The following is a 25,297-nucleotide window of genomic DNA, read 5'->3' as shown; positions in this document are numbered from 1 at the left end:
GCAAGGAGTTTAACCATTCTAAGCCCCGGTTTTGCAGACCACAAAATAAGGCGAACAAATCAAATTAACAGGGTTGTTAGAAGGCTGAAATGAAATGTTTGAATACCTTTCACAGAGCACTAAGTCCAGATCTAGTGGGAGTGGGTGTTCGCTCAGCAAGGTACCCATTTCTCCTGAAAGCACTAAAGGAGTAAATGCCCATGATGGCTATTGACACATTAACTTGAATGGGCTAAGGGGGACCCAGAGAATTGATACAGTGTCTCTTTGGTGTGTGGATACAGGGTTATTTCTGGGAGACATCAGTCATTGTGCTGGTGGATTCATTAAGATGGTCTATTCTCACTAATGTACAGCACCCAGATCCTGTGGAGGACCCACAGATCAGATAGGGAAGCGTCTGCTCTTTCTCTCCTGCTCTTGGTTACTGGTGCTCTGACCCTGAGGCCTTCGAGTTTGGAAGGGATTCACATACATTGGCTCTCTGCTCTCAGACATCTGGTGTTTAGACAGGCCTCCAGCTTATAGAATATAATATAGACAAAAGTTCACAGATCTCTCAGCTTCTGGACTCAGGGGCCAATCCCTCATAATGAATCTCTTCCTATGGATCACAAATATCCTACCAGGTCTTCTGCTAGAGAACCCTGCCTGATCAGTGCAGTACCTCCTCTAAAATCCCCAACAAGTGGTAGTAACTAAAATTAGCCCTCCTAAATTTTAGGATTAATTAACAGAATTAATTCACACAAGATCACATGGGAAATAAATAATAGTGCAATTTTCTTAAGAAAGGATTTAAAGTTACTTTTTGCTTGTTTGTTTGTTTTTGCCAGACAAGATTTCTCTGTCTAGCCCTGGCTGTCCTGGAACTCACTCTGTAGACCAGGCTGGCCTTGAGATCCACCCACCTCTGCTTCCCAAGTGCTGGGATCAAAGATGTGCACCATCACCTGGCTAAAGTTACTTTTAAAAGTGCTGTATATTTCAATGGACTCTTTATCTACTCACACCTAAATGAGTGCTATTAATTCGATGGCTAGACCATATGCATTAGCAGAGAACATGAAAATAAAGCCGGGTGGGACTTGAACTTCCTCTCCAGTCTGGAGACCACAGGGGTGCACTCATCTCTATAATCAAAAGCATGCCCTTGCTACCATTATCCTGTTTATTCACCTGTAGCCCAGACATATGACCTGAACTAACTAACATCAAGCTTCTCTTACTTAAACTGAAGGCTGAAAAGGACCCAGAGAGAATCCAGCTCTGTAATTTTGCCATTAGAGTTTTAATTAAATTCTTTAGCACAGCACAGTGACACGTGCAAGGCCCGAGCAGCAGAGCTACTCCCTTACATTTTAATTGTACTGACTCACTGTTTACAGACTTTCTTCCTGTTTTGTTTCCACAATCTCTGTGTAAATGGAAGTCATCCCAGACTTCTTCACACTTTCCTAATGGATGCGTCTCGTCTCGTATCTTCTCATAAACAAGCTCTCCTTGTACCCTGCCAGTGGCTCGGATCTCAAGTCTTAGGCATTCTCCCAGCACTGACTTTCAAACTATTCCATGGCTGAGATGTTTCTATTACCCAAAGAAACACAATTACCTCCCACCTTCAAGAAGAAAAGCCAACTCAGAGAAACCAGAGAAGAAAATGAGGTGAGCACACAAAGAAAAGAAGACAGGAGGGACTTCACCTGAAGCAAAGGCTGACAGAGAGACATAAAGGGGAAAGGAAGAGAAAGGGTTGAGTATCAGACAGAAAATGCAGAGCTAGACGGAAGGGTGTGAAGGGAAACCACCCCAGCATTATCATCAAAACTGACTTGTTACTCATCTTTGTCATCATTTCCCCTATGTAGCCTGCCACCTGCTTCTGAAAGCATCATTTCATGGGAGCACTGCACTTATTTCCTGTGTCTTCCACGGCTGCTTTTGTGCTAAGAGGACAAGGTACAGCAGTTGTGACACCATGTCTCACCACACCTAAAACATGCACTGTTTATTTTATTGTTTGTTTCTTTTTATGTATTTTACATATAAAAAGGGATGCTGACCCAACTCTACACCTGGTCAACTGACCCAGGTCTGTGAGGGCACCTTAAGAAATTGAGGTTAGCAGTAAAGGGGTCACACCCCTTCACCCTCCCTGATTCCAATCCTTTGCCATCTCTATTGTATTCTCCTATCTCCAATGCGGAGACAGGGCTGCCTGTGACTTGCTGTGTATTATCGAACAGCCTACTATTGGACTTAAGAACAAAGCTGCCCTGCTGCTTCCAAGAGGCTTTGGGTGGTTTTGGTGAGATGGAAGTGTGGCCGTTTGCTGCAAAAACCAACCTAGGCTCACCCAGAGCACTGATACTCAGAACGACAAATCACATAAACAACCACTTGTCATCTCGTTTTGTTCCACGCAACCAATTTTACTCATGTCTGCCACCATTTGGATGGGGAATATATCATTCAGCAGAAGCAAATTTAGAAACAATAAAATAAATCTTATGTACAATTTTTAAACTACAATAATGAGCTCTCTTAATTGCTCCCATCATACAGGTCTAGCATTATCATAGTATAAAAATAAGCATAATTGAGACTTTTAGGACCATCTTATAATGAAGAGATTGCTAACTCTTTTTTGTAGCTGGATCAAGCACCTCCAAAATACAAATCTCTATCAGTAACTAAGTACTTCATTTACAGAAAACACCTGGAGTGTGAGGACAAGCTGACATTATTGATTTGGCAAGACAATCAAGAAATAACAAACCTTAGTGCCAAGTAGAAAAAGTGCAAGTTGATATTTGAAACTAAGCTCATTTTTATAATCAAATACAGAAAAATATAGTTATTTGACAAACATGTGATACACTAATACCTCTGTACAAAGATTGAATATTAGAACATTTATAAGTGATAAAAGAGCCTTATTAGAATAGTTTAGGGCTGGAGAGATGGATTAGTGGATAAAAGTAAGCACTGCTCTTGCATAGGATTCCCAACACCCACATCAGGCTTCTCACACCTGCCTGTAACTACAGCTCCAGGGGATCTAGTGCCCTCTTCTGGTCTCAGAGGACATCTGCACTCATATGAACACACATTCACCCATACTCATAATTAAAAACAAAAATAAATCTTACAAAAAAAGAATGGTTTAGCTAAGGTAAACAGTGACTAAACAGCAGCATGCAGTGTGAAAAACTAAGCATGGGGTGTGTCTATCTACACTTCTACTACTTTGAGATAACCGCACATATGCATTTTCAGTTTTAAAAGATGCATACCACAGAAAAGTTTTAAGATACTAATGCATGAAAAAAATTATAGGACAGACTACAATAGGTATTTTATGCAATTACTTACAGTTCCATGGAATAAGAATTTTGTTTCTATAAAACATATTTTTCTAGGAGAACACTTCTACAACTCTGAATGCATTTCTCTTTTCTACTCCTTCACCAAATTATTTTGTTCTGTGTAATAATGTGTGTGAATCATGCTCTGTGTGTGAATCTTTGCTGTCTTAGGTTATTAGTCCTGGCAGTGGTTTGCTAGGCAGCAAAAGTTGATGAGATTTGTAATAATAATCCAGTTTTTTCAAACTCCCTTTCTTTACATTCCTAACACATCCCTTCTTTCTCTTCCAAACCTCATCAACAGATTTGAGGTCACAAACCAGGCTCATTCCTATCCTCAGAACCTCTGTAACATTCCAAGAGGTTGGCAAATCTTCCTCAGAGAAACCATCTCTGCTCACGCCTGCAGTTTTAGGTCTGCCCTTTCTTCAGATTCTAGGATCCCTGGACACGCAACTTAGCATTCTTTACCACGTCTCTCATTTAGCATTACATACATCCTCTCACCCCAGTCATGAGCGTCTCCTCCCATCTCTAGCTCATATACAACTAGATTTTGGGGGACTGAGAGTGGGGCTAGAAACTTTGGGTCTTGAAATCATTCTTAGGATCTTACTTAAGAGTAAAGATGCTCATGTGTAGCAAGATGTGTGCAGCAAAACCCACCATTGTCCTGGATTTCTGTCACTCAACTGCTCATGCTGAGAAAGGCAACTGAGCAAGCCAAAGGTGTGAGAGGCTAAAAGGCATTTACACCAACCCTTCAGAGTGTGGTTCAGGAGTCTGCTTAGTAACCTACGAGAAGATCAGCAATAGCTCTTGCCAGATTGTGCTCTTTACGGGCTCCCTGATTGTTTACCCTAGTATTTTTTTAAAATATTTATTTATTATGCATACAGTGTTCTGCCTGCATCTGTGCAGGCCAGAAGAAGGCACCACATTTCATTACAGATGGTTGTAAACCATCATGTGGTTGCTTGGAATTGAACTCAGGACCTCTGGAAGAACAGCCAGTGCTCTTAACCTCTGAGCCATCTCTCCAGCCCCTTGCCTGAATATTTTATTTACTCTGGGTAAGCACTTGGGACATAAGAAAACCCACAATGTATCAAGTGTGATGGAACCTTCAAGCTGAAGAGACATATACATACTGGGTCCTTATACTCTGAGAGTATGACCCTCTGGGGTCCATCTGTTGTTTGCATTTGAGGGGAGACCAATGACCTAGAGGGTGAAAGGAGCCACTCAAGGTCTTAACTTGTAAATGTCAGGGCTATGGCTCATACCACAGTCTATTGTCTTCAGACCCATATTTGCCAGGACTTTCCAAACCACAGGAGTCTTTCTTTAAATATCACATGCTTAGATGACAAAGAGCCGACTCTGAGCCCCAAGGCAGGACAGCCCAGATAACATTATCAACAGTGTTATTTCAAAGGCTGGTCTGGAGGAAGGAACTGACCTGGGTGTTTTTACAAGAGCCTGGCAGACATTAGCACTTGCATTTCTGTGTTGTTTCAGAGATTGGGCCAAGTGATGTAATGCCCAAGTGCCAGGCCACAGCCTTTATCATAGGAAGAAAAAAATCACTTGGCTGGGAAGACAAGAAAAATGGCTGAAGGAGGGGCACAAAACAGGAATTACTGGGTAAAAAGACCCATGCTTTTCAGACCCTCCCTTTTCACTCCCTCATTTTCTACCACAGCACTGTTCAGAAAATTGCCTGGGTGTTCAAGGGACATGGCTGGGTCAGAGTTGAAAGCCCCAGAGCTGGGTATGGTGGCACAAGTCTATAATTCCCTGTTATTCAGGATGCTGAAGCAGCAGAACAACTTGCATCCAGGACTTTGAGGCCAGACTGGGCAACCTAGCAGGGCCATGTCTTAAACACACGTGTGCACACACACAAAACACACACACACACACACACACACACACACACACACACACACACACACACGAAACAGAAAACAAACAAACACACAAACAGGCTGGAGATACAGCAGGTCAGAGGAAGGACAAAGGACAAAGACTCAAACTCACCTTCCTTGAAGTCCTGGTACTCCCCAACCTTCAGGTCCCCTATTATGGTTTGGAATTTAAAACCAAGGTAACACTACTGAGTGGTGGTAGAACTTTAAGAGGTGGGTCTTGGTGGGATGTCTTTAGGTCACTGGGATGTGCCAGCTCCAACATGTGCTTCCTATCACTGCCACCTTATGCCCAAATGGTCACCTGACCTGGTACCAGACCCTTGAAAATTGTGAGACAATATAAATTGTCTCCTCCTTGCTTCCTTTCCTCCTCTCTCCCTTCCTTTATCATTCTAGAAGTGTGACAGATTGAACCCAAAACTCTAGGCAGGAGCTCTACTACTGCTCTACTACTGTTCCCCAACCTAGGAAGTTTTGAAAAAGGATTTGAGAAAGAATCCTGCTGTGTAGCACAGGCTGGCCTAGAACTTGCTTTATAGCCTTAGCCTCCTGAGTGAGTAAATTAGAGCTGGGCAATTTACTGGTTACCAGTTAATTACATGGATATTTTATAATGATGGAACACTGACTAACATCTTTAAACACCCCAGAATAGCTGATTCCAAAACGCAAATCAGATCATGTCAGTCCATGTTGAAAATAACTTTGCACACAGCAATGAGGATGAAGTGTAAGCTCCTGACCTAGTTCCACAATGTTGATCTCATACTTGAGTGAGTGCGCAGCAACTCTCTCTGAGGGCTTCATTAGAATCTAAGTGGCTCAGACCATCCCTGAAGTCTCTTTAAGACAGCATGTTGAGTGGGCCCAAAGCTTTGCTGGTACTGAAGATGCTGGTCTGGGACCCTCACTTTGCAACCTCTGCTCTACAGGAGCCAATCCCCCAGCACTTTTCTAACTATGCTACTGTTCTTGACTCCCAGTCCAACTTTGGTCCTGATCTTTAATATTCTGATTCGTTCTGCCTTCCAGCCTTGCATCTACAGGTTCCATGTCTTAGAAGGCTTTTTGGTTTGCTCTTGACCAAGCTGGTTCCATCTTATCAATTAGCTGCCCCATCACGCCACCTCCTAAATCAAGTCCCCCTTCCTACCTAGCCTATCCATACCACTGCCACTTCCTGTACTCCTGAGTGTTCATCTCTGCTATCACTCCTTTTAGAACTACAGCTAACATTACTGGACATTTATTTGCTTATTTGTGTCCACCCACTTATTGTCTATCCTGCCACTAAAATATCAAGTCAACAAAGTCTGAGACTTTATCTTGTTGCCTGGATTATCTCAGCTTTGCGAATGGTGGCCGCCCAGCCCTGTATGTTTAAATGAACCTATCCTATTTAACCATAACTGGCAATGCCTTCAAGAAAAGGCCTTTATGTCTTCTAACCTACTCTAAATCTCATCTAAGAAAATGTTTTCTCATTTCTTTCACAGAACCTTGTCATGATAGCAGATATGACATCATGGTGCCTCTGCTAGACCGAAGTACATTTCTGGATCACATAAGGGTCACATGTACTGTAGGGTTTTTTTTGTTTTTGTTTTTGTTTTGTTTGTTTTTGTTTTTGTTTTTGTTTTTAACATTGATAAGCTGTAGTGGGGGACTATTACGGCCAAATGAGCTACATAAAAATTCATATACAGTATTCAGAATATCTGATATATTTATGCAAATATATACGGTATCATAATTAGAACAGTTTAAACCTGAAAGTTTATTTTTTCCAAACTGTCTTGCATATCTCACTTGTAAACTTCCTAATAATTCTACAACATCAGCCACTTACTCTGAAATCATCATCCAGTAAGCACATCAACATTCCCAAAGATTTCTTCTTTAAGGCAATGGTCCTCAGTCTTAGCTGCGCAATAGATTCCCCTACCCAGATTTCCTTTTTGAAATTCTGTTCATGGCTGAGCCTTACGCCAGTGAGAAACTTACAGGAATCTTAGGAGGACACAGGAATCAACATGGAAAAGGCTCTCCAGGTGATTGCAATGTGTGGACAGGTAGAGGGGAAGCTTTTGAGTGTTCCGACCCTCAGCCTCCAGATGTCTAGATCCCCTTCCTCTCTTTCTCATGACAGGAGGAGAGGGGAGAGCCCAACAACAAGATCTTCTTTAGAAAGTCTAAAATAGCTGTTTGGCATACACCACATTTTTTTAAAAAACAGTACTTCAATATTTAAAAGAAAACACTTCTGACCTCTGCTGGTGCAGCACCACACACTGCCAAGGCCATGTGGAGGAGGCCCTAGAGGGCCTGTTCTGAATCCCACCCACCAGGACACCAATGATCACCCTGGGAGGGAAAGAGGAGGAGGAAAACGCACTTGCTCTTTTTCTAAGGTGTTTTAGTGCCTTCTTCAATGTCCTTTCTATTCACCTTATTTTTGACTAAATTCTGTAGATTCTGGTTCATGAAAAATTGTTTGTTTTTTTTAAACCACACATAGAAGAACTTCTGTCCTTGTCTACAGCTTTCCCCCCACTTCAGGCATAGAAGCACCCTAAGCACATCCACAAAGGTCCCCTCCCTCTGCCTGCCTACATTTTTGCTGCCTTGCATCGTCATAACTGCCCGGATTCCTGCGTCAGTTACCACATCCACCTCTGCATTCTTATCTCTCTCATCACTCTTATCATCTCTTCTACTGTGTCAGTTACCATAGCTACCCTCTGCACCCCCCTACCTCTCTCAACACTCTCTGCTCTCCTCATCAACTCCAAAAAGCCCATGGTTTTTAATACTCATACTCAAAATCTCCACTGTTTCCCCATGTGCCTAACCAACTGTCCACTTACTCCTTCAACCTACCTCTGCTCTTCTAGGTGGCTGACATGGAGAATCCAGCCTTGCCTCCTTCCATTCACTAATCAGGCCTTTACTATTCACTACCAAAAATACACCAAAGACCCCCTGTGGCATTAGGATCTAATCCCAGACTTGGGCTAGAAAGTTCATTTCAGCCTGGGTCCCAGGCCACATTATTCCCTGCCTCCGCTGGATAGATACTCTCCAGTCACACACACCAGGCTTTGAACATGACTTTCGAAACATGACATTCGAACTTTGCTTTGTTTTTAAAAGTGAAGTTATATCACGGACTAGAGCTTGAAAAACAAAGAATTCATACCAAAAAAAGTTTGTCACTGAACAAATTATGCCCTAGACAACTGTAATCTTCAGCCTCATAGAACAAAATTAGAGAGATTTTTACAGAGACAACTGAAGCAAGCTCATAGGAACTCATGAACTTTAGACCAATAGCTGTGGAACCTGCATGGGACCACACTAGGCCCTCTGTATATGGGAGACAGTTGAGTAGCTGGGTCTGTTTGAGGGGCCCCTGGCAGTGGAATCAGGATCTATCCCTGGTGCATGAGCTGGCTTTCTGGCACCCACTACCAATGGTTGAACACCTTGCTCACCCTTGATGCAGGGGAAGGGGCTTGGTCCTGCCTCAACTTTGCTGTCCCCCCATGAGAGGACTTACTCTTTTGGAGGATGGGATGGAAGGGGGCAGGGAAGGCAGGGGAAGGGAACAGGAGGAGGGATGAGAGGGGGATCTGTGGTTGGTATGTAAAATGAATTTTAAAAAATTTAAATAAATAAAAAAAGAAAAGTTTAGATTTAATTCCATTTGGAGTCCTTTTTAAAAAATATTTCTCAATATACTCTAAAATAGAGAATGTATTACTATTGTTGGCATTCTGGCCCACCCCTTGGGGACCCACCCTGTGTCCTGAAGTAAAGTCCCCCTTGAAAAAAGAAAACTCCCCTCCCCCTCTCTCTTTCTTTCCATTCCCAAGAGATGTGCACTCTTGCCCCTTCTTTTTATCTTTCCCCATTCCCTCTCTCTTCCCCCCACCAAATAAAACTCTTCCCTCAGCACTGCCTGCATGGCATCTCTGTCTCTCACCCACCATGGGGCACCTTGGCTCCAAACCTGCCAAAGGCCCCTCATATCATTACAACCATTCACTTTCTTATTGGCTCCCTTTGACTCCTTTTACATTTAAAAATGAGACCTAAGTTCTACGTTATGCATTGGCAGTCATCAACCTTAACTCCCCTGAGCTTATAAACCTGTATTCTCCTGCAGTTTTCCAGCCCCTTTACTTTCCAACATCTGCTGGAACCTTACTTACAATGGTTCTTTGTTGGTTGGTTATTGGTGTGGTTCTGTTTGATCAGTAGTAACTAAACAGTATACTCAGCTCTATTCTAAAAGTTGAGAACTAGTAAGCACAACTGTGGTGACCACGGTGTGTTCTAAGTACCCTTCCTTGGAAACGCCAGGTGCTACTATCCCAGTTCTTACTCCTGTCACCCAGTATCCAGACCTTGTAAGGTACAAGCTAAACTAGCCGAAGTTTGGAAGTAAGAAGGATGACCACATATTTTTTTCAATGTCATACGGGCACTATTTAAGAGGCCCTTCCTCAAATCGTTTCTTTGTATAAAAGAACTAACTATTATTTGACTTGCTGCCCATTATTGTATCAGTTACAAATACAAGGATTTGTTTGTTTGTTTTAAATAAAGAATCATGTGATTTGGGTCTCAGAGTAAAAGAAGGCTCTCATGACTAGCTTTCCATCCTGGAATTGTCCTTTAGGGGGAGTTATATGTTTAAATCAAAATATTCCCATGGAAATTATATTGGGAAAGGCTTCCTCGTGGGGGAATGCCAGGACATCTCCTAAACTGTATGCTGTGTTCCACAAGGTGGCCTGGCCCCCTGGTCTGCACTCTCCCCTGCTTCTGCCTCTGGCCCCTGCAACAGCTGCTTCCATTTTCCTGGAAGCCATTGTAGCCACCAGCTGCCTCTCCTTCTATTCAGGTAGAGGGGGAAGCCTGGAGGCAACAAGCAGATCAAGCCTGCTTGAGGCCCAACAGACCAGACAAGAAATCAAAATGGTATCCCTCATGCCAATGTACCACCCTACCAAATACAACTCTGTGTTATCCTACCTTCCCAGAATCCAAGAGTGATGGGCTACAGCCAGCTCTCCTAGACAGGCTGGTTTCTGAATTTATCCTCACATGAAAATGTGACCTGAAGTCACATTTATAATAGTAAGCACTCATTTTCCCCTCCTTACAAGGAAGTAACTGCAATGCCCGATGCTTTTGTCTTTTCGGTTTCTCCTTTCTTTCGCCCCTTTTGGTCTGCAAAGCCAGCTTTTCTACCTAGTAAAACACTGGCTTTCAAACATGGAATGAAGTGTTGCTTGACTCCAGAATTAAACTACAGCCAGTCTAGGAGCACAGCTCAGTGTGAGAGCATTTGCCTAGGATGTGTAGAGGAGGAACTCGGAGAGGAAAAGCGAGAGATTAAAATAATGAAGACCCTTAAACTAAGTCAGGGTGATTTTTGCCTATTGACACCAGAATAAAAAAGACAAGGACTCTCATGAGTGAGATTAAGGAAATTTGGGGTATGGGGAGGGTACTGTTGGCTGGCGAGAGACTGCTATGAAGTATTTAAATTCCCGTTCGGACTGTCCCTAGGAAGAAGGAGCTGGAAAGGCTTAGCAGATTCAGATGAAGGGAATTGAGCGATTTCTTTGCCATGGAAGGGAAGCAGGAAGTTTTAAAATTTTGGTTGTAATTTGATATAACTGCCTATATAGTCCAATGATAGTCACAAGCTACAAGAAGGTAACCACGTAAGTTTAAATTTAAATTAACTAAAACAAAATCTTGAATCCTACTAGCCACATTGCAAACCCACGATATCCATGCATGGCCCATGGCTGTTGTCATGGGCAGCCTGGTTTCTGACCAGATTCAGCACAGAAGTTCTGTAGAAGAAGTCTAGCTTAAGACAGCAGACAAAGGACACGAGGGAAGGGCAAGGTTCTTTGTAAAATCTGGACTGTTGAGCAGGAATGCTGCCCTACAAGCTACTCTAAGGTGAAAAGGTGGAGAGCCTGCAAAGAGTGTTTAACTCTGGATGGGGAGGGACCAGAATGTTCTCTCCTTGGTTGAGATGGGGATTTTTATCTTTTATAAGTAATTGAAAGTCATATCTGTAAAAGGTGAAATGAACAAACTGAAAGAAGATTCTAGAAGAGTGACTAAATTGTAAAAGGGTGTGGGGATGAGATGACCCAGAGGGGTAAGGGCACTTGCCGCCAAGCCTGACAACCTGAGTTTGATCCCAGACCTCCACACATTCCAAGGAGAGAACCAAGTCCAGCAAGTTGTCCTCTGACCTCTACACATGTGCATGTGCGCATACACACACACACACACACACACACACACACACACATATACTAAATTACAATTCAAACATTTTAAAGGCAGAACACTGAGCATGCACCTTGGTGGCAGAAGCAGACAACAGCACCCTTCACAAAGAGGTTCCGGTAATGGAACTTACTCCACAGAGTGCTGCAGTTTTGTCATGAAGTGCGTTCACTCTCGTCAGCTGCCGCCACATCTTTAGTCAAAGTCATTTCCAAATACACAACACTCGTGTTACTGGGATTGGGTGTCAGAATGGGTTTTAGGGACAAAACAATTTGGAGCAGCAACAGAGAAGGAAACTGAGATTGAAAACAGCTTTGGAGGGCAAGAGGCACCATTAAGAAAGTGTGAGCACCAAGGTGTTAATAAATAAAAGTGCCTGGGGGTCAGAGCTAATAGCAAGACATTTAGCAGAAGTCTGGCAGTGGTAGCACATGCCCTTAATCCCGATCACATGACAGGCCCAATCTGTGTGTTCAAGGATACAGCCAGCATGGAGACACACTCCTTTAATCTCAATACCAACCATAGAGGCCTAGAGGTCTGTATAGACAGGCAGTGACAAGGAGGTCATGTGGTTGGGTTTACAACCAATGAGAAGGCAGAACAGAAAGTCAATAAAAAAAACAGAAGAATGGATTAAGAAAATGTGGTACATATACACAATGGAGTACTACTCAGCAGAGAAAAAAAATGACAGTGTGAAATTTGCAGGCAAATGGATGGAACTAGAAAATATATCATCCTGAGTGAGGTAACCCAAACCCAGAAGGACAAACATGGTATGTACTCACTCATAAGTGGATTCTAGATATAAAGCAAAGAACAATCAGACTGCAACCCACAGAACCAGGGAGGCTATATAGCAGGGGGGACCCTAAGATGACTGTGGCTTATAGTAAGTTTCGGTTTTACTCAATTACTGGGCAAGCCTCAGTGAAACATTTCACTATCACTGTTAGGATAAGAATTTATACTGTATCAAGCTGATAATAGAAACATAAATAAATAAATAAATAAATAAATAAATAAATAAATAAATAAATAAATAAATAAAAATGAAAAAAAAAAGGACAGACACACAGGAAGTAGGTCTCTTTCTCAGGGGAAGGACGGCAGCGGCAGTGAGGGATAAGAAGAAGGCAGTCTTGGTCTGAGCTCTTAGATACTGCTCTCTGACCTCTGGGGCTTTTAACTCTGCATTTGGCTCTATGTTTCTTATTTAATAAAACCATTCAGAATTATATCTACACCAAGGAATGCTGGGAAATACAGACAACACCAAAACCCATGGAGAGGAGTCAGAGGAAGCCAGGGAGACATCTCTTCTGCAAGAGGAATTCTTTTTTTTTTTTTTTGGTTTTTCAAGATAGGGTTTCTCTGTGTAGCAACTCTGGCTGTCCAGAACTCGCTTTGTAAACCAGGCTGGCCTTGAACTCACTGAGATATGCCTGCCTCTGCCACCAGAATGCTGAGATTAAAGGTGTGCACCACCATGCTCGGACACAAGATAAATTATTTAGGCACTTATATTAAACATTTCTTTTTAGTTAACGAAATATATTTTGCACCTAAGTAACTTATAAGTCAAGTTGAGTTAGGAAAAAAAAATAGATGTATTAATAGGAGTAGTGTGACAATAGAATTGGATGCTACGACAGATGCTCTTGCGGAGTGAAGTTTTTAAATTTCTGTTGCCTCAAAAGAATTCCCCCAGAACATAGAAAGAACAAAAAATAATGCTTAAATGCAATATACACATTGACAATTATTAAAACAAAAACTCTGTAACTATTCAGCATTTTCCCATACGGAAGCTAATTTATTGAGGCAGACTCGATAGGCACTATCTGGAGTAGAAAACATGTATGTTCCTTCACAAGTCAGCACCATGTGTTATGACACTTGTAGATGCTTGGGTTTCCTTTTCTCTAGTTCCTGTTCTTCCCACTGGCAGTCAACTGTCACGTCTCAGGGTTGTTTACTCACAAACCAGAGAAACAACCTTTTTCTGATTACATTTTTACAAGTGAACGGTTTAATGGCTATGTCTCCAAAAAATAAAATTGCATCTTATAGAACTAGAAAGTGATAAGAAAAATTGGCTGCCACCCAGCTTGAAACATTATTTGGCTTTCTGGTTTGATGTGTTACTCAAACCACAGGACAGAACACTGTTTTTACTCTATAAAGTTAATAGTCTTTGTTTCATCTTTCACTGTACTTCCTCATGAAATTGCTCTCTGAAAAGGTAAGCTTAGCTGGACTGACTTTAATATCTGTTTGGGTTTCTTCCTTCTAGGTTCTCTTCACACTCATATTTAGGGGAAATGCACATGCCCAGAGAAGCACAAGAAACTAGGATTTTCAAAGTCCGAGTTGCTCTGATTCAAAACCAAAGGGAGTCTTCTTGAAAAACAAAGGAGCATGAAGGATGGAGCCCCTTCATCCATCAACTCCTGTTGCACTTTGTTCCCCAAAAAGTGCCTTTTCTCTTGTATACATCTGTTTACCTGGCACCAAGAAAGATCAAATTCTGCCAGTGGTCACATTCAGTCTCTTCCAGGTGACCCTCTGGCTCATGAGAAAACAAGTAATATTTTTAAATTATCTTACAGATTTCCTAAGGCTGGAAAATTTCAGATTGCCTTAGAAATCTGAAAATCATTTGCATCACTTTAGGAGTCAAGAAGTGATGTCTCACACTGGCCCACACTACAGAACCACTGAAGGGGTTGGAATCTACTATCCCAAAATATGGCCCCTAGCTACTTGAGAGACTGGTAGACTTAGGAAGATCATCTCAACTTCCAACTTCACTTTTTCCCACTTTCCCAGAAGCAGGCCATACAAATGTATCTGACATGGCATAAAAGAGGTCAAAAGATTCCCATTCCAGAGGGGTCCTCCCTAGCCTGGGGAAAGGAACATCACGCTCGAAGAAGACAGAGGGACACAAAGAATCTGAACCATCTTGCTTGCTGAGTCTCTGAGTTTACTAACATTCCAGAAATCACACACCCTTGTTGATCTCACTCCAGCATGACTGTCTACTCCCCACAGAGCATACAAATGTTTCTCTGTAACTTCAGCTCTCCATTTAAGTGTCCGCAAGGCTCCTATCCTCGTATCAAACAAGTTACATAAATTCTTATGGGTTTTTTTCCCCTTTTTTAAGTCTCAGCTTAAAAAAATAGGAGTCTCAGCTACTGCCAATGAGAGAGAACAGTGATTTTTGTTACCTGCGCTGCCATTCTGGTCAGTGGTACCCAACTTAGAGCAGTTGATCAGAAGGAAGCCTTGAATAGAAGTTTTAAGTCCCTGACCTTGCCAAATTGTAGGAAGTGAAGATAGTCACTTACGTAACTTACTCTGTGTATGAAACAGTTGAAAATAATAAGTTATTTAAATGATACATATTTCATGTAGTTTACCCTAATACTTTGAATCTGTAAAACTTCAGGTCCCATATGAGCTTCAAGGATTATCAAGTCTTATTCTTATTTCAATTATCAAGAAAAAAAAATCTGGGAGTAAATTTCAGTTGTAGACCACATGTTTGGCCTGTTTGAGGCTCCAGGTTCAACCACCAAAGAAGAAAGGAAGGAAGAGAGGGAGGAACGGAGGAAAACAACCAATCAGATTTGGTTTTATAAAATCCTTCAGGAGGTTAAATATTACAATGAGCTTGACAGCTAAGAGCATTCAGCTAGTACCTGGGAAGAGAAAAATAAGTAAAACCTAGCCTGTGGCCTCAAGAAATGCAAACTACTTTTAAAAGGAGAGAAACATTAAATAAAATGTGATGGCAGTGTACCACTTGAAAGAAGTCTTCTGCTGGCACAAAGGAGCTATCACTTAGTGAGTGGGTCAAGGAAATACCCCACAAGTGAAGATTCTCATCTGAGTCCTGAAGGATGAGGAGGAGTTCACCAATTAAACAAACACGAACAGGTATATCTCAAGAGGAGAAAACAGTCATGAGAGACTGGCTGTGATGAACACAGAGGATATGTGTAGGAAACTGGGGGAAATGAGACCGTGGGCAGCAGGGCAGTGTCAGGTTATAGAAAGTGTTTACATCTTCTTTTCTTATTCTTTCTTTCTCTCTTTCTTTTTAAAGAGTGCAGACTATGGAAACCATTGAAACAGTGAAGAAAGAGTACCCAATTTAATTCTTAAGAAAACGGACAGGCAATTCAGTGATTGATTCTGGTGGTGGGATGTTGTTCTGATTTATCTGATTTACAGTTGAAGGCATTTACTCCATTTGTGCTAAAGTTACAGACATATGAAGACCATCATTTCAATAACTGAACTCAAAGGAAGAAACAATGACCTCATTTTGGTTCAACATTTGCTTTTTTGATTTTGTTTTCTGAAAAAATGTGACTCTCATAACACATGGTGGAAAGAATGAGGTGCTACCGAGTTCCCAGGGGCAAAGGCATTTCTGTGTCTGACGTGCTGAACCTCAGGGGGCTGGGTACCAGCCATCACATTTCAATGATTTGAAAGCAATCAACCTTGGCTCTAAATGAATCCATTTTTTACCTTTACTTTGCCTTATAAAAATACACCACTTTCATCATATACCCTTCCTTAGGTCACCTCAAATTCAAGCATTCAAGGTAAGGCTTCAACCCACCTTCCCGGCCCTTCTAGCACATGGGTGCCCTCAATGCCTGGCTGTATCGGAAGCCTGGCGCCACTAGTATTTTTCAAAGGCACAGAGGCGGAGGTATGCAAAGCTTTGGTCATAACAGCTTGTACAAATGAAACAAGCAAACAAACGACTAGCAACAGGTCCAATCCTTGCTGCATTTATAACGAATAGAAAGGTTTACGAGGAAAGCTTGCCAAAAACACTCCATTAAACCAAACCATTTCTGCATGAACCCTATCTGTAAAACCACAACAGTAGCAACTACCTTATAAGGAGCTTGTTGGTGAAATGAAATAACACACATGGAGTACTGAGAAGGCAGCTTGGCACGAGGAAGTCACTCAATAAATGACACCCACCATTGCTATTATTTTATCGGGCCCATGGTGATCATTCAACAAGTCACCGACAGCATATTATTATTCCATTCCACAACTTACCTTCCATCCATTATAATTTATAAGCCTCAAAGATGTTGCTTACATGAAAGAATGCTCAGGACTGTGATTAAAATTAGATAATCATTAGACTGTTTTGAGACGGAAAAAAAAATGACAGCGCTTTTTTACCTCTTCGTATCTGTCAAAAACTGCCCCTTCCTGCAAGAAGGATGGCACTTCCTTCTGCCAGTTAAATTCATAAGGTTTGGCCATGATGATATTCAAGACCTGGGGAAGAACAAAATGTCTCATTAGTGTACAAATTAAAGTGCAAGTGCTTGTCACAGCTCAAATGCTTTGTATTTATTTTCTTTAAATATGTGGTAAAGGTCGTCCGTTCTTTTCCTTCATATGCCTTGCCATCATCTGACCCCAACATTCCTCCTCCTTGTCTCTAAACTTGGAGACACACTTCACATACTGTGAACTATCTGCAGAGAGAAATGCTCCCATGGATCACCTCAGTCACCACACACAGGAAACCACTGTCAGCATGATATATCAAAAAGCATTATAGTGAGGGTGGGGTGTAACTCAGTAGTATTGTGTGCTTAGCCTATGTGAGGCCCTGGGTTCAACCCTTATAACCACAAACAGACATACAAACCAACTTTTTAGTAAAAAAAACAATGTGGTGAGGCAGAAACGGCGGCACACACTTAGAATTCCAACTACTTGAACCATTCAGACAGGAGTTCAAGACCATCGGGGCAACAATGAAAGACCCTGGCTATGAAGAAAAGGAAAGGAAAAGAGAGGGGAATGGAAGAAACGCAAAAGAACACAGTAGATACCAAGGAGCCTTGGGGGCTTGCCAGAGTGTACATAAAGAGACAAGGGATTTCCCGGTAGAGTGTCATGTCTCTAGGATGTTCTAGCTCATGCCAACTATCCCTTGCACTTTTTAACCTTTGTTTTAATTTAGAGAGGAATAGGAGACAGAGACATCTAACATAAAAGGCTGTTTCTAACCATCTCTGTTGTCTTTCACTAGTTTATCTCTGATTCTCCCACGATTGATACAAGTACCCAGGCCCAAGCATCCAGAAAGGGATCGATTCTCGGCCTTCTCTACTGTTCCCACTACTGAAATATTCACCTCCCACTGAAGTACTCATTCCATCCAGATGGCCTAATTACATGAAGGCCTCTGGGGACTGCGGTAGCTGAGGGTACCTAGGGACCAAGGATGCTGGCCTCTGGCTCTGCCTTCTAGGGAGAACATCAGCAATGGTGGTGGAAGCCATTTCTGGTTTAATTTTTTTCAGAGATCTAGGGATCAGACCAAGGAAAGAGGCATTTTGGGAAAATGGCAGTAGAGTACCCCAAATCTGTCTGATTTTTAAACTGGGGGAAATGCCATTCTCTGAAACACTTCCTAAGGCCAGAAAATAGGGGCAGCAGCTGGCTTATTTTACATTGATGACACAATGAAGACAATGACCGAGCGCTAGAAAATGTTGACCCAAGCAATTGGTTTTTAAAAGAAGAAGCTAATAAAGGTATGTCTACCAATCCAACTGGGTGCAGAAAAACCCCAAAGGATGAGTGGCTACCTTTCGAAGAGATGGGGAAGGGACTGGCCATTATCCCCCTTTTGTAATCACCTCAAATCCCCCAGCTAAACATGGTTACAGTCTGTGGCAAATGTTCTTCGATGCAGATTCTCAGCTTGCCTTGGAAGTCCTCACCTACAAGGGACCTGAAGGTTTACCTACCTCCTTCTCTTCCTCCATCCTGCTAGAAGGCATTACCTCACTACCCAGGCCCCAGGGGAGAGGAAGCACCTGAGGAGGGTGGGGATTTCAAGGGGATGACCATCAAAGAGCTGACACAATGAAGCAGCCTTTCCAGTGTAAACACATAGAGCAGCTACTGGAAGGAAGCCAGTGGGCTCTGCATGGGCCCATTGTCTGCGTTCTTACACAACTGGACAGATTCTTTTACACCGGCAGCTGAGGACAATCTCCCAAGACTGCAGAAAGCTTGGAAGGGACAAGCTAGGAGGGGAGTCCCAGATGGGCTGGCTCACTTCCTAAGGGATAGCAGAAAGCTCCTTCTAAAGAACATGATGAGAAACGGGCGGCTAGCACAAGAGCACAGAGGACCTGAGAGGGGCTGCTGGGAGGCCAAATATTCAAGGGCACGTACAGCCGCCATGAAGATGGCCTGATACCATACAACACAGCTGGGTAAACTGAGGAAGAAAGTTGCTTGTTTGTCTTACTCTGTCCAGCATCTTTACTTAAACCTGTTGAATTGCTAAGCTTACAATGGGATTTTAAAAGGTGTCCCTTGGACATAACGTCATCTTCAAGACTTGCAGTCTGCTGTCACCTAAAGTTCTCTGAAAAATCCATAGCTATGTTCAAGATTCTGCAGGCTGACAGGCTGATTCAAGAGTCTACAGACAGACTTCCTGACTGCTTCCAGAGTTAGAATGCTGCAGATGCAGAGCCAAATTTATCTTGGGCCATGTTGATGGCCAGTCGTCATCCAACTCTTTACCCGACTTAACATCCTTCTGACGATTAGAGCTACTGTCTGCAGACTATTAGCTTTCACCAACTCCAAACCTCAAAGAGAGCACAGGAACCCTTTAACAGTATTTGCTGCACCCTCCCTACCTGCTGTCTCCACCAACGTATTTGGTAAATACATTGATTTGTGACTGTCTGTGTTCTATATCCATTGAAGTTCATACAACCACTGGGCAGGGGAAGGGGGAATGCCATTCATGGCAAAGAGAATTCACATTTCTAAGGAAAGGCTGAAGTCACTTATATTTGGCTGAGAATAAACCGCCCTTCATTCTTTATGGAGGGGTTACTGCACTTGGCATTGATAGTGCTACCCCAAGTGTGCAGGATTAACTACAAAGAAAACACTGCTCCTCCACTCCAAAGTCCTAGGCCAGCTCTGATCAAAATTTTGACAAACAATATTTGTTATTGGGCATATATCTCAGTTTTAGGTATAGGATGGACAGGGTACAGTATATAAAATCAGGTATATCCAAAGTACCTGGCTGGGACGATGAGCTACATGATGTCTCCCCAAACACACTCACATACTAAGTGCTATGAATGTTACCTTACAGGGCAAAAAAGGGCTTTGAAGATGTGATGTCCCATCTTGAGATGGGAAGGTAGTTCTGCATCATTCTTGTGAGCTCTAAATATAATTATAAATATAATAAGAGAAACATGAGGCAGAGGCAGAAAAAGAAGCAATGTGACCAAGAAGGCAGAGACCAGAGCAATGCAGCCACAAGTCAAGGACACCAGAAGGTGAAAGAGGCCAGAAATGAATTCTCCCTAGAGACTGGGGGAATGTGAAACTGTGTAAGAGGAAAATTTCTGCTGCTTTCAGCCTCTCATCTGTGGTGACTCTTTACAGTGGCTCTAGAGACATATGCACTGGACTCCTGCAGCTGCACAGGGTTTCCAAAAGGCCTATCACATTGTGAAGGGCCTGGGAACGAGCAAGAAATGAACACAGACAACACCTCTGTTGATGGTATTTTGAGTGTTTCTAGGGCCCATGTCATCTTAACAGCTTTGTATCTAAACAATAAATAGGAATTTTAAATGAGTCCTGAGGCTTCCCCCAAGCCAACCAAGACAGTTGTCATTTTGTGTCTTCTGTTTGGGAACAAAACAATGTTTGCTTTGACTGGGCAACATACAGTTTTCTTTTTTTTATATGTTTTCAACACAGGGTTTCTCTTTGTAGCCTTGGCTGTCCTGGAGTACACCTTGTAGACCAGGCTGGCCTCGAACTCACAGAGATCCGCCTGCCTCTGCCTCCCAAGTGCTGGGATTAAAGGCGCGCGCCACCACTGCCCAGCAACAATATATAGTTTTCGGTGGACAACAATATTGTCAGGTCCCAAAGAAACTGAGGACAAGTGGCTAACTGTGGTACCTATTAGCATACCAAACTGCATGTTGGATGCCAGACTCACTCAGTACCCATGGCAATTCTCGGCTCTTCTCACTACCTCCACAAACCCTGCCCCCTTCCCCTCTACATCCCATGGGCTTCCCTTCCCTTCCCACGGCTTCTCTTTTCTATATACCCCTGCCAATTTGGACATGTGCTCTCTTGGTTCTCTCCCTCTTGGTCCTCTCTTCTCTTCCTCTCCACCCCACCCCCCAGAGCCCTCTCTCCTCTCCTCTCATTGCCCAGTTCAGTCTGGACTCTTCCAGCTGTCTCTGGCTGTGCCCTCCATCATACGTACAGTCAACTATACCTTAGAGCAGTCCTGTCCATTTTCATTCAAATACTCCATGCTGCAGAATTTTATTAACTGCAACAGTTATATTTCAACTTTAACCTTGTGATGAAGACATTCCATGGGAAATTAATAACCCCATCCCCACCTTAACCATACAAACTGAAGTAAACCCAAATAACCCCTAAAACCCATGTTGAAAACATCTAAGATCATTTTTCAGAGACGAGAAGTTGACATAGAATTTCCACTGACCAAAAGTGAGTTGATTGTTTGAATCTTTAAATAAGAATGTCTCATATTTTTAAAATAGACTGGGGCTAGCATCAGACAGTTCTGAACTCTCAAATGCCTGGCTTTACTTCAAGCTGGAATCCAATTCGACACTGACGTATCATTAATGATAATTTCCTCACTTGCTAAAAATAATTCCATCTTCATCAAGCCATTAAATAGCCTTTCAAAAAGCACACATGGAGTACAGGATTAAGAAAATGGTAATAAATAATGGTGTTTAGAGTTGAGGGTAAGAGTATTCTTGTATAATTTGGGGATAAAAAATTTTGCAATTAATTTCTATGCCCTTGAAAGGCCCCAGTCATGGGTAGCAATTTCACCAGTAGGACTTATTCTAACTCAATGTATGCAAAGCCTGTGGACAAAGATACTATTGTGCCATTTAAGGTGGAAAAATATTGCCTGTCTACAATCCTAACCAAGCAATGGCTTAAATACACTACACATTTAGATACTCTTGTGCTTATTAAAAACGGAAGTAGAAAGGAATGGTTGTTTGCTTAACAATGGCAAAGCAGAGGGGTTCCTAAAAGTATTCACAGCTTTTGTCAAGCAAATACAAATACTCCTAACATGTTATTAAGCAAATAAAAGAGCAAACATGATCCAAACTGGTTCATGCTAGTATAGTTTGGAAGTTAAATGTCTCTCAAAAGCTTATGTGTGGGAGGCTTGGTCCCTAAGCTTCAGGAGGCGAATGGATCCCCAGGTCTCTGACCTCATGAATGGACCCCTAGGCCTCTGACCTCATGAATGGATCCCCAGGTCTCTGACCTCATGAATGGATTGATACATTTGTAGCTTCACAGCCTGCTGGGTTTGGAGGGGTTCTGTTAGAAAACTCTTTTGTTTCTCTGTGCAGGGTGGTCTCTGCCGGAAGTCCTGCCCCACTACAGACTTACAGCCTTTGGCCAAATGATGCTGGACTAAAGGTTTCATTGAAACTGTAAGCAAAAATAAGGCTTTCTGCCTTTAGGTTCTTTTTTCCCTCTCTCAGAGGGATGCAAAGCAGTTGACACAGTATAGACAGACATATATCTAAACACAAGCATTAGTTAAGAGATGGTGATAAAGTTTTTTTTGTAATTTAAAAAATACTTTCCTCTATTTAAAAATACAGAAAAGTCTACTAACCACAGATTTTATATTTAAGGAAAAACACTCTCTAAACTGAAAGAAAGATGACATTTAACAAATGATTTCTTTTCATAAAAATCTGTTTTTAAAGTGTCTGTAGTTTCCACCAGAGTTCTTGGCAAGAACGAACAGTAAGACAGGACATGTAAAGCTGTCAACTGTTTCCTATGCTTTTCTGGGCTTTCAAGTCTTCACTGTCAACAGGAAGCTTCTCACACATTGGCTGTGAGGTCTTGTCATTCAGTACCTAGCAGCGGGTTCTTCAGTGATGACACTTGCATTAACATTTCAGAAAGCTATGTTGTACTTTAGGAAAAAATATATTCTTTCAGAATTTCATGCGTGTATATAAGAAAATATGAACATATCTACCCACCACCTGATTTACCCCCAACTCTTCCAGGATCTTTCCCAATACCTTCCCCGCAACACACACACACACACACACACACACACACACACACACACACACACACATTCCATGTCCCCTCCATAGCCCCTCTCTTTTTAATAACCTACTAAGTCCAATTAGTGCTGCCCATATGTGCATGGATATGAAGCTATCCACTGTAATACAGGCATCCAATTTGGGACCACATCCTCAAAGAATTAGGCTCCTTCACCCAGAAGCTACCCAATAGTTCCTCGGGTAGAGGTAGGACCCTCAAGAGCACCATCCCTATCTGTGCTACAATTGTGGATGGATGGCTTGATCTCCTGCAGCTCTTATATAAACAAGAGCCACTGTGAGAGTTAATGGTTACTCTGTCATGTTCAGAAGACAGCCTTTGATAACATTCCTCCCCATCCTCCAGCTTGTACATTCTTTTTTCTTTTTCTTTTTTTTAAGATTTATTTATTATGTATACAGCTTTCTGCCTGCCAGCCAGAAGAGGACACCAAATCTCATTACAGATGGTTATGAGCCACCATGTAGTTGCTGGGAATTGAACTCAGGACCTCTGCAAGCGCCATCTCTCCAGTTAGTATTTTCTAGTCAGTATTTCCTTTTTTTTTTTTTTTTTTTTTTTGATGATGTGCCCTGGGCTTCATGGGGTAAAGGGTTGGTTGATAGGAATGTCTCATTTAGGGCTGAACACATACAGTCACTTATTCTCAGCTTTGGCCAGTGTTGCATTGGCTGATGCCTACTACAAAAATGCTGTGGGATAATGTTCTTGTACAATGTAAAGATTTGTCACTCCTATTGGTTTAATAAAATGCTGATTGGCCAGTAGACAGACAGAAAGTGTAGGTGAGGTGACTAGACTAGGAGAAGGCTGGGAAGAGGAAAGGCAGAGACAAGAGTCACCAGCCAGACACAGAGGAAGTGAGATGAGAATGCTGGACTGAGAAAAGGTACCAAGCTATGTGGCTAAAGATAGATAAGAATTATGGGTTAATGTGGCCGGGCAGGGTGGCGCACGCCTTTAATCCCAGCACTCGGGAGGCAGAGCCAGGCGGATCTCTGTGAGTTCGAGGCCAGCCTGGGCTACCAAGTGAGTTCCAGGAAAGGCGCAAAGCTACACAGAGAAACCCTGTCTCGAAAAAACCAAAAAAAAAAAAAAAAGAAAGAATTATGGGTTAATTTAAGTGTAAGAGCCAGTTAGTTATAAGCCTGAGCAATAGGCCAAACAGTTTATAATTAATATAAGCCTCTGTGTGTTTATTTGAGACTGAACGGCTGCAGGACCAGTAAGGACAGAAACTTCACTCTACACAAAAAGAAGCTTCTCTGGCCAAGGCTGAGAGGCTCTGCTATTCTTGCTTTTGGAAAAAAAAACAGATTATGATGTGTTCTAGACTACTACTACAAAAACCCTATGGCTTCTGCAGTGATGAATCATATATGATAGCAATTTGATGGAGAATAATCTCCTAGGGTTCACAAACCCACAGCCAACAGGAGCAAAATGAGAACCTCAAAACTGATCAGAATTACGATCAAAGTGTGACTTGATTTGAGATAATTAAAAAATCTGATGAATATATAATTTAAAAGAACTGTCTTATAATTGCATTAGGTAAACTTTATGATCGTAATATAGGCTTCACTATATCAGGAGTTTACAAGGTAGGTGGAAAACATGCTGAGTTATTGGGAGGGGCAGTTAAGAACAAGCTTGATTTGAGTAGCTGTTAGCATGTTATAGGGAGGATGTAGGAATAACCTTCCTTGCCCAAAAACAAGTCTCACAACTGACACTCCTACAGCAAAAGATATATTCAAGGCATAATCAATTTATTTAATAAGTTTTACTTGATATGAAATTCTCAGAAATAAATACTCACAGAAATGGGAGAAAACTATGTTTTACACACATTTTTCATTTAAAGTGGGCAGCCATGTAGAAATTGTAAGAAATGTAGCTGGGTAATGGGATGCAATTTCAGGTATTTATCAAACCATGTTTGTTCACATTCTTCTTGTCAGCTCTGTGTTGTCTCCCTTCCTTTTTTCTGGGTATGAGAATTTCCAGAGGAAAAGGAGAGAAGTCAGATGGTGACCTTCCTGTAGTTTTCCTCAGCTTAAAATACACTGTATGTCAAGGTATCATGCGTTAGGGCAGCATGCTCTGAGACCAGCAACATAATGATCAGTTTTCGAAGAAACAGAATGCAATCAAGTGCAACTGCTCCCCAAAGGAAGCTGATTCATTTCCCCAGATTGCTTGGATGTTAGTTGTTTGACTGTAACATTTCTCATGCATGACATCTGAGTTCATCTCTCGGCCTCCCAAATCCTCTTAATCAGGTTAAACGGCTGAAACTGTATTAAAGTAGTTGTCCATGACTGAGGATTTCTAGTCTGATAATCCACTGTTAATCACTTCTAACCTGGAAGCTCAGTCCCTCTGGAAGATGCAGGTAACAGCTCATGTTGGGGAGCCATA

At 42.1% G+C, this 25,297-nt stretch overlaps 1 protein-coding gene across 8 annotated transcripts in view; it reads right to left on the bottom strand.

The window, feature by feature from the left end:
• The window catches only part of Plcb4 (phospholipase C beta 4), a 383,472-nt gene that overhangs the window by 133,746 nt on the left and 224,429 nt on the right, over positions 1-25,297 (bottom strand). For all 8 annotated transcript variants that reach the window (XM_059261493.1, XM_059261494.1, XM_059261492.1 and 5 more), the window contains exon 3: positions 16,862-16,960. In XM_059261493.1, the coding sequence (XP_059117476.1) occupies positions 16,862-16,945 (84 nt within the window). In that variant the 5' untranslated portion in view covers positions 16,946-16,960. The remainder of the gene's footprint in view (positions 1-16,861; positions 16,961-25,297) is intronic.

The sequence above is a fragment of the Peromyscus eremicus genome, chromosome 4, assembly GCF_949786415.1.
Source record: "Peromyscus eremicus chromosome 4, PerEre_H2_v1, whole genome shotgun sequence".
In the NCBI taxonomy this organism is placed as follows: Eukaryota; Metazoa; Chordata; class Mammalia; order Rodentia; family Cricetidae; genus Peromyscus; species Peromyscus eremicus.
This window is presented reverse-complemented; position numbering and strand designations above follow the sequence as displayed.